Source organism: Brachyhypopomus gauderio, chromosome 14 (genome assembly GCF_052324685.1).
Source record: "Brachyhypopomus gauderio isolate BG-103 chromosome 14, BGAUD_0.2, whole genome shotgun sequence".
NCBI classification, from domain to species: domain Eukaryota; kingdom Metazoa; phylum Chordata; class Actinopteri; order Gymnotiformes; family Hypopomidae; genus Brachyhypopomus; species Brachyhypopomus gauderio.
In genome coordinates, this window is record NC_135224.1 from 13,849,481 (window position 1) to 13,859,458 (window position 9,978).

Here is a 9,978-nt window from a genome sequence, read left to right on the forward strand (position 1 = left end):
GACCTTAGTGAGACATTTCCCTCACCAACATGGCTACTCTGTCTCTCCATCATTCCTCACATGGGAAGTGGATGAAGCACTGTTTAGGATCAACGCTGTTAACATTTTTGTGGTACATAAGCTAGCGAAACAAGCGAAGAAAATTTCCTGTTAGCAGGCAAAAAATGAGAGTATTGATTGGTAAGTTAGTTGGTGAAATAATTGAATGACTCGGCTCGTGAAACCATAGCTGTGTTGTTCTCGTAGTAATGCAGCCCGTCTGTTATTTCTTTTGACCTCTGCAATTATATCAGACTGCACGCGGATTTTAATAATATTTTGACTAAGTGGCTTTAACAAGAAAATATACCTTTGCCCAATTAAATTTCGAAGATGTCGTTCCCTTGCATATAAATTTAACCGTTGTGTGAGTTTGGTGCGTACAGATATATATTCTAATGCGTAAGGTTTCGCACAAATAAAGGTGGACGTGCATTACCACTGCTCGTTATAATTTTTAATTCTCTCACCCTTTCCCCCATACCCTCCTTTTTAGGCGGAGGGTCTGGGTTTGTTGGGCGTGAACTTGTCCAACTGCTAAAGGGTAAAGGTTATGAAGTCACCATCATTTCCAGACAGCCTGGCCCAGGAAGAATGACATGGGTATGATGCTCATATTACCCAAAATACCAGCATTAAGGATATCCCAATCAGTTCTCAAACACTGGCAAAGTTCCACAATACTGTTCCAGCTGCAAACCTTGTCTGTTTTCTGTCTGTGTGGATAAAAGTTAGTCTTGTCTAGCCTACTGAACACTTGCAGTGTGTTCTTATGGTGTGGTATGAGTGTACATTGATAGCTATTGCTCTTGATTTTTCTTTAAATAGGTTTTTTCAACTTGAGTCTGGCGCCTTAGATCGCTCAGCCATTCTGTCATTTTATATATATATATATATATATATATATATATATATATAGATATATATATGGTGAGGAATGAGGCGGAGTGTAAGCCACTACTCTTGCCTTTTCTATTATTAAAGGAACCTCACTTGTATCAAACAGGTGTAAAGTGAAAGAAAATAAGCACCTCCACGAAGAGGGGAGGGGGAGCACTCACACACAACACACATTCAGGGTGGCATTAACTAACTGCGCTGCCCTCTGGGGCCTAACAGACCCCGCCAAGGGGTCACCTATTGGCAGACGCTACAATATGCAAATAATGAGCATACTCCAAAGTATACTAATTGTTACTCTCCTACTCCAGTTTTTATTTTTGTCTCTGTATTATGTGCAGACCAGTCAAAACCACAAGAAAGGGATTGAAGGCTATAAGGACAGGATTGGGAACTACTGCTGGACAACCTGCACAAAAACTCAATTGTCTGATTGGAACTGTTTTCCCCAACATGTTCCCTCTAAAGGCTGATCTGCAATCTGGTGGCCTTCCGCAGTGTGAAGGTGTGGTGAACTTGGCTGGTGAGAACATCTTGAATCCAATGAGATGGTCAGTGCACATACAAACTAACTTCTCACATGGAATGATTTAAATTCGTAATTCTAATTTAGATGTGTCAAAATATATTGAATTTCCTTCTATGCAGTGGTTGGGAATTTGTTTTTTAAACATTAAAGAACATCTCTAATGTAATAGTTGGAACAAACAGCAATTCCACTCTTAAAATGGGTACAGCTACTGTCCAATCCATCAGTTTTTTGTCTTTAATCTGTAGGTTATTTATACACTATCTCTGGTTTACTTTAATCACATAGGTGGAATAATCATTACAAAAAGGATCTGTTTTCCAGTCGAGTGGACACTACAAGAGCTTTAGCTCAAGCCATCATTTCCTCCCCTTCCCCCCCACATTCATGGGTTCTGATCACTGGTGTGGGTGAGCACTTACACCTCCTAAAATGTACTAATGCCAAAATTACATAATGGATCTTAATAGATCATAAAGATCATAAATGATGTAATTCTTGAACTCGATCTGTGTTCATTGCCATTTTTGGCTGGCAGCATGTTACAAGCCCTGTCTTCAGACACAGTACACAGAGGAAAGCAAGTGGGTGCCTTTTGACTTCCTGTCTCAACTGGTGAAGGATTGGGAAGAGGCGGGGCATCTCCCTGAGAACGTTGCCAAGGCTACCAGACAAGTGGTCATTAGACCAGGTATCCTACTGATCTCGTGAGGTCGACTTCAGTGTTCTTCCTGATCCTATGGGGCCCCTACACAGTGGTTGTGTTCTCCTTACTTTGGTGCTCAAGCTCAAGGGCCCAGAAATTATGATTTTAGCTCAGTCAGAGATGTGGCCCTCCAGAACCAGGAGTGAGAAACCATGGACTACTGGATAATTTATTTATTTTAAGACAATTCAAGAATTAATTAATAACAAAAAATAGTTATGTGCCAATATATTAGGGTGCCCACAAACTTTTGCTAATGGTGGAACATGACAGGCCTCTCTACTTTCTCAGGGTGTGTTTTGGGGAGAGATGGTGGGGCGATGAAGCAGATGCTCACCCCCTTCCGACTGGGTCTTGGAGGATCTCTGGGCTCTGGGCGACAACCCTTTCCTTGGATACATATCTCAGACCTGGTTGGAATAATCGCACAAGGTCTGGAGCCTTCCAGATCTCCCCCTTCCCCACACCCACAAGTTTTTAACGGAGTTGCACCATCACTCAATACCAACTATGAATTCACCAAGGAGCTGGGGAGCCTTCTCAAGCGGCCCACCATCTTTCCTGTGCCAGGGTTCTTCCTGGACACCGTGCTGGGCTCAGAGAGAGCCGTCATCCTTACCCAAGGACAGAGAGTTGTACCAAAACAGACACTTGAATCTGGTTATAAGTTTCAGTACCCAGATCTAAGGTCAGCCTTACAAGAAATTATTCAAAACTAACGATTGTTCCCAAACTATTGGCTACAAAATGTAGTATGTGCACAGATGTGTCATGGCTAATGATTGTAGACTTGATACAATGGCAATTTAATTTATGATAACACTAGAGGTTTAAATGTATAGTCAAGGAACAATGAATGTTGTATTTACTCTATGAATGGATGGTCAGTCCATCCCTTCCAAATATTCCATTGTTCCCATGATCTATGTTTTCTAAAATATAAAATCATTTGTACAGACACCATATTGCTTTCATCAATCTATATTTTTTAGTTTTTAAACAGAATGTCTTTGATCACTGCAGTGATCTTTCCTGCAATATTGTAAAATTCCCTTCAGTCCCTGGTTTCCTCTCATTCTTCACTGCAAAAAAAATGTCCTTGTTGGCTGTTCAGATCACTGTGTCTGTACCAGACTAGGAATCATGTGTTTCATCTGTAAGCTTGTTTTCCTCTGCTTGTATGACTGGCAGCCGATCTCCCCAGTCACTGTTCCGGGCACAGCGATATATGTGCCTGTAAATGTAGGGAAATTATTGTTAGGAGACCACACCAGAGTCCATCAGTTACCAGGCATGTTGCTTCATTTTTCAGTTTAAGTTCCAGTGACATCAATATTTAAAGAGCTTTGCACTGGAAGTGATGCATTGGGTCGTAACGGGAATTCTGTGCAAGAATAAGCAGTATTAAAAGACGAGCTGTGTATGTCGGCGAGCATGATGTACCGTCCATGGTGGCGTGCAGTGACGGCGATCTGTTTGAGCTCTCCACTGGCGCAGCAGGCCTGGCACTGCACGTGCCTGGTCCTGCGATGAACTGGACCCGTCAGCCGAGCCCAGTCCACCTCTCCTACATCTTCCTGCTTCACCCTCGACATGATTAGGTAGCTGAACTTCTCCTGCTGCTTTTCAGGATTCTGAAATTTAAGAAACCAGACAAAGCAGGAATTTGGTTTGTTTGTTTGTTTTCTGAAGTGGGACCTTGGCAGTGCAGGTTACTTACCCCTGGTAAGGGCAGTGGGGAGTAAGACTGGAGAAAATTGCAGGGCACTATTTTCTGGCTAAGCAGCTTAGGACACGGCAGTTCATGTGTACACTACAGACACAGCAAACAGACCAAAATCAGAGGCACTGCAGTAGAATAAGTACAAAACACTGAAAAAGCCAAGTGATCATGATTGGTAAATGGTAGGAAGCAGGAATCAATTCTAACGCACAGGAGCAAATGTAGCTGGTCTCCTAGAGTCATGGGTCACCTTCTCTTCACTCTGTAAATATGTACGATTATATAATCACAAATATCACATAACATATGTACAAGGTTCATGTTTCAAGCCCCAGAATGTGACTTGCTACCAATTAAATAAACATGATTTTACATACCTTAAGTAATATGTCTCTGGCTTCCATTAAGATCTGGTGTCCCTCTTTTGTTCCATTTTCCACCAGTACCTTAAATGTAACCAGATGTGCATTACAGAAAAAAAAATCATAAAATGAGAACCGAGTCAATGAGAAGTACATGTATGCAGTGTATAGAACTTGGAAGTTAGCAATGATCACTAACAAGATAAGAGCTGGTTTTTCTCCAGAGGGTAAGAACTGTTTCTTGTCGATCAGCCTGGGAGGCCAACTCTGATAAAGAGAAGGCTGCCACCACCAGGTCAGCTTGGACCTGCAATGGGAAAATACTGGTATGTCTAAAATCAAAAGGGTCTAGATTTATTATAGCAACTGGTCCAGTTGCAGAGAAACCCTTTCACTTCATCTCCTGTTCAATTTAAATAAACCTTTAAAGCACAAATCATTTTTGAATATATGATTTTCCACATACATGCATATTCACAGGCAGACTCTGAACTCACCTTTGGGGAAACAGGCAAGAACTGACGGAAGTAGACGTGTTTGATAAGTGGTTCACCTGATTCACTACCCCCTGATGAACCACAGATATAAATGACATTTATGAAGTTCAAGTGTTAGTATCTTTAAAAGTTCTTCAAGGTGTGGATAAATGTCTATACCTGTTAGGAGCTGTTCTGCCAAGGTATTCATATCTCCACACGCATCTACACACACATACTCCTTCAGTGAGTCTCCCCACAGTGTGTGTGAAGCCCTAGGGAACAAAGTTCATGTGAATAAGTATTTTTTTAAATTACTAGAGCCTCCAACAATTCTACCTTATCTACATTTACTTTTTGTTTTGTCTGAATGTATTTTCTGATTCACTGTGTCTGTCACACTCGAGGGAGGAGGCACGACGAGTGATAACGGTGCAACACAGAACGTTTTATTTCACAAAAAGACGTGTAAGCTCAGTGTGGAGAGTGAGCACGATAACACAGACACTCACACTGGCACGAAACTTTAGACAAAGTCGAGCACAAGACACTGCGTGAACGCACATTAAATAGGTAATCTACACGTACCCTCGTGATCTCGAGACAAGGCACAGGTGAGACTAGGAACACGCTCAGGAACAACCCACACCCACGGAAGTACATACATGGACATAACGACACACAGACAACGTAGCGACACGCCCACAGGGAAGGGTCCGGAGCTGTCACCGTAACAGGACCCCCCACCAGGGGCTTGCTACTGCCGGAGCGTCCCGCACAGCTGGAAAGCCCTGAACCTACACCGACGGGCAGGTCCGGAGCCGCCGGGATCACGAGCCTCCGAGAGCCGTTTCCCCCGATGGTGGGAACTGCCACGAACAGCTCTAGTACACCCTCCCTGGGAAGACGGGAAAGTACATTGAACACGGGCACAAGCACAAACACGCACACTGGAACGTTAAACATAAAGGGCACAAGAGGGAACGGGGTTTGGGAGAAACACTGGGGCTGACACACAGACAGGAACAGGCAGCCACGACAATGTTTGGGCCGCCTGCCAGAGCGCTAATGGTGGCGCTACCCCTCCTGGGGATGCAAGCGGGGCGGGCGAAGCAGGCGGAACAGGCGGCGGAGTCCCTCCGGTCCTTGGCGCCGCGCATCCAGCGCGCGTTGCGCTGTTCGGTGCGCCCGTAGACCTTGGGGTCACCAACGCTTCACCCCTCGACGTGTCCATCACCTCATCCCCCGAGACACTCCGGCCCAGGGACATCGGCTCCTCAGCCGTCGTGCAGCGAGAACAGTCCATGCTGCTCCCTGCTGATGGGGACCGAGGAGCTTCCTTCCCCGAGTAAATGGTGCCCCCCGAACACCCAGAGGCGCTGTCTCCCTCCTCGCTCTCGCCGTCGTGCTCCGAGGGCAACGAGCAAACGGACGGAGGGCGGCTGACGTCTTCTTCTTCCCCGTAATACTCGGTGGGGGCCAAGTAGATGGAAGGGGGAGGGCTGACGTCTTCCTCCGCACCATGGTGCTCGATGGGGTCTGAGTGGACGGATGGAGGTGGGCTAGCGTCCTCCCTTCCATCACCGTAATCCTCCTCGGGGAGAGCCAGGGTTGGAGCGTAGTGACGCTCGCTCCAGAATCTCTCGGCGGCCAGTTGGAAGCATTCCGCCTCTGCCTCGTTCCCAGCCGCCTGGGCTTTGCGCAGCGGGCTCGCGCATACCGGGTCCCGCTGCATCTCTGGTTCCCGCACCTCGTGGTGATGCGCAGGGGAAGAGACGTGACGGCGTTTGGCCTTTTTCTTCCCCTTCTTGCGCACAGAGGTGTATCCTGGCATCTTTTGGCTCGTCTTTATGTCACACTCGAGGGAGGAGGCACGACGAGTGATAACGGTGCAACACAGAACGTTTTATTTCACAAAAAGACATGTAAGCTCCGTGTGGAGAGTGAGCACGACAACACAGACACTCACACTGGCACGAAACTTTATACAAAGACGAGCACAAGACACTGCACGAACGCACATTAAACAGGTGATCTACACGTACCCTCGTGATCTCGAGACAAGGCACAGGTGAGACTACGAACACGCTCACGGACAACCCACACCCACGGAAGTACATACATGGACATAACGACACGCAGACAATGTAGCGGCACGCCCACAGGGAAGGGTCCGGAGCTGTCACCGTAACAGTGTCATTATAGCCTTATTCAGGCTCTCTAAAATCTACACTAACAAAGTTTTTCTGTCATGGACGGTCAGTCATCTGAAAGGGTTTTCATTAGTCTTTGGGTAAATTAAAGAAGACTTGTTAAACATTTTAACCTTAATCCTAGAATAAAAGCTTATTTCAATTAAAAATCTAGAACTAAATTAAAAGTAAAAGAATCAGTCTTTTTTCTCACCAGAGAGCTGTTCCAAGCCCTGAGCCAAAGTCTAGCAGAGAGTATGGTGAAAATGCAATATCTCTCTTCTTGATCTAGAATAGGTGAATTTCAAACAATTACAAACTACTTCAAGCACCCTTTATCATTTGCTGCAGAACAGGAGAAGTGGTTCTGCATGTTACCTCATTTAATGCTCTCAGGACAGCAGCGTAGCCGCCTGCTAGCCTCGCAGCCATGTATACCACACCCAGCTCTGCATCATACCTATGAGGTGGACACATCAGACTGCACAAGACTAAAAAAGAACAAAAACTCATTTTGAAAATCTCCTTTACCTCAGAGGTGTCCAATGATATGTCATGCTCCTCAGTTCAGTCAAAACTTTCATCCTGATTTGGGCATCAGATGAGTGCTTATCTGTATCTGAATAGCATGAACACAGTAAATCTCACAGATCTGATATGTGGTCTTCAAATCACTGTCTTTGTTAAACCTTTATTTTTCTCTATTCTAGATACAGCTCACCACTCTGTGTCTTTTTTTCATTCTCCATCAATTTCTTCTCCAGAGCAATAGCTCTCTGCCTCAACTGAGAGGTTTCCACTGCACGCTTCCTACTCCACAGGACATTAGTAAGCCTGTCAACCCGTTCAGTCAAATCCTTGATTTCATATTCTACAAATTAAACACAGCAAGGAGGAAGATAAAAAAAAAAATCAGATATGTATTTATGAGCCATATTCTGACTGAAGCTTATGGTTTCGCTTGCCACTCAAAGCCAACTTGTGTGTATATATATATATATATATATATATATATATATATATATATATATATGTAGTTATATAAGCACAAGGTTAGTATATGTAACATAAAAGTAAACAAACCCATAAGTAACAAGGGCTGGAAGTGCTCCTCTGTAACCAGCATTGGTTTACTCACTATGTATGACAGCCAGGGCTGCTCTCTGGAGCCCCTCTGGTAGGCCCGGTGTTTTGAGGTGAGTTACCCCGGGGTGTTTGTGATATGGGGCGCCTTTCAGGAAGTCCGGCAGGGCTACAGCTGCTGCAGCACTTGCGCACTGCGTGGAACAAAACCAACTCAAGGTGTGCTGCTCCAAATGATTACAACTATAATAACAGTCCAATGAATGAATAACATGGGCTATCGTTATTGTTCACACATTTCATAGCATGTACATAGACAATATAAAATTAATGCAAAATTTGGGAAATATAACATTGACTAAAAAGATTGACATCTTTTAAATAAAATGCCAGAGAAAATGTATTTAAAGGCAAAAGGTTACATTACATAGTTATACACATCCAGGGTATGTTTTCTGCCAGATCATTCAAATAAGATTATAGTATATGGCAATCTGCTTTTTTGATGTTTCCATTATTTCAATGGTATACAAAGAAGCATATTTTCTCACAGCTGATTCACAAGGATCTAAAACTGGAGCAATAGAAAATGAAAGATCAAAAAGATTATTGAAAACAATATCCATGTTTTTTCGTGTGAGATTTGAGTGAGGTAATTTATGCTTAAAATGAGAGACATTGTAACTGGGTACTTTGCTGAGTAAAGTTTGACCGTTTGATTAGAATTTTTCAATGGGAACCCTAAATACTCTAATTAGGAGAAGGTATAGATTCAAAGGAGGGTAATTCCAATAAAATTGGAAATTCATTAAATGTCTGAGAAAGTTCCCTCTGAAGGTTACTGGGTGTTATGAAATCAAGAAAATTAAGTCCCCTGTGTTCCCTGGTAAATTAAATGGCTCTTATTCCTCCAGAAAAAAATATAATTCGAAAATAATTATGTCTTTAAGCACGTTGAGGTGTCCCGTGAAACAATTTTTACATCGAACCAATCACCGATCAACAATTTACATATTTCCCGTGTCTGTGTGAGAACAAGTGTTCTAGTATTTTTCCCTACATAATCATTAGATGAAAGACATAAAATGAACATAGACATAATGCAATCTCTAAATAGATCCAACTGTGACCATATACACTATGACTATATAACCACCATAACTGAAATACATTTGAGATCGTCAAGTCTATATATAAAGATTGCCCTCACTACCCCTTCCGGAGCGGGAGGAAGCTCACTGTAGAGGTCACATGCTGAGTGTTCATCACTCCACCAATCATCTCGGGGAAGGTCTGAGACAAGAGCCAATTGCTGTCCTTGCAGGACATCATCTGACTCAGATGAGCGAGTGCACAGAAAACTTGGGCCAACGCATGGCGTTCATGCGTGAGACGTTAGTATATGCGAAATTCAGCATACTAACTGATGCGAACCCTGCTGGCTTGGAAACACTCGCGGCTAGCAAATAAGTGCAATGTGTGAGCTGGTACACGCGACCAGAACCCAATTCAGACTACTCTCCCCCCACTCTTTTCTACACACAGACATTAGGCTTGCTCCATTTAGCTTCATCTTCTGTTACCTCAAGTGCTCAATGATAGTGGAGTTTATATACGTGGCCAATATTACATTTTCTGTATTAAAATGCCCTTGCAATTATACTAGTTCTGTACATGTATGTGAATGTGCTCTAAAATATGAACAGCTTGTTTTCATCATTCGTCTAGATAACATATTTAAGTCAGCACGAAGCTTTCAGACATGGGTTTATGAGACCAGACTCACCCATCGTGTCAGTCTTAGTGGAAAAACAGCATCACACCTTGAACAAACATATAAACGATTATAAATATAGGACATGTTTGAATTCGCAAAAACACGAACGAGCGACTTTTTGCATAAAGGCAGAAGAGAGATAATGGTCACATGTTCATCTGTACAACAGAGGGTCCGTCACCAAAATAATT

At 43.5% G+C, this 9,978-nt stretch overlaps 2 protein-coding genes across 2 annotated transcripts; one reads left to right on the plus strand and one right to left on the minus strand.

Moving 5' to 3' along the window:
• The first annotated feature begins 31 nt into the window (after nt 1–31).
• Nucleotides 32–2,893, plus strand: sdr39u1 (short chain dehydrogenase/reductase family 39U, member 1). The gene is made up of 6 exons (XM_076973678.1): nt 32–180; nt 536–642; nt 1,408–1,490; nt 1,757–1,878; nt 2,007–2,159; nt 2,466–2,893. Exons 1-6 carry the CDS (start codon nt 165–167, stop codon nt 2,891–2,893), a joined length of 909 nt encoding a protein of 302 aa, XP_076829793.1. The 5' UTR covers nt 32–164.
• Nucleotides 2,894–3,139: 246 nt separating this feature from the next.
• On the minus strand, nt 3,140–9,974 carry mettl17 (methyltransferase like 17). The gene is made up of 14 exons (XM_076973676.1): nt 9,797–9,974; nt 8,066–8,204; nt 7,649–7,798; nt 7,459–7,546; nt 7,306–7,387; nt 7,142–7,215; nt 4,916–5,010; nt 4,757–4,827; nt 4,459–4,566; nt 4,275–4,343; nt 4,109–4,159; nt 3,895–3,987; nt 3,618–3,808; nt 3,140–3,408 (listed from the first exon to the last, which is right to left on the minus strand). Exons 1-14 carry the CDS (start codon nt 9,869–9,871, stop codon nt 3,309–3,311), a joined length of 1,386 nt encoding a protein of 461 aa, XP_076829791.1. The 5' UTR covers nt 9,872–9,974; the 3' UTR covers nt 3,140–3,308.
• Nucleotides 9,975–9,978: the final 4 nt, after the last annotated feature.

Excerpts from the sequence above, each read along its gene's own strand:
- mettl17 (XM_076973676.1), bottom strand. The coding sequence starts at position 9,871 with ATGTCCTATATTTATAATCGTTTATATGTTTGTTCAAGGTGTGATGCT. Across the intron at positions 4,160-4,274 it reads CCAGAGACATATTACTTAAG|AGTGAAGAGAAGGTGACCCA; the intron begins GTATGTAAAATC and ends ACATATTTACAG. Across the intron at positions 3,988-4,108 it reads GACCAGCTACATTTGCTCCT|TGTACACATGAACTGCCGTG; the intron begins GTGCGTTAGAAT and ends CTGTGTCTGTAG.
- sdr39u1 (XM_076973678.1), top strand. Across the intron at positions 643-1,407 it reads GCCCAGGAAGAATGACATGG|GCTGATCTGCAATCTGGTGG; the intron begins GTATGATGCTCA and ends TTCCCTCTAAAG. Across the intron at positions 2,160-2,465 it reads ACAAGTGGTCATTAGACCAG|GGTGTGTTTTGGGGAGAGAT; the intron begins GTATCCTACTGA and ends CTACTTTCTCAG.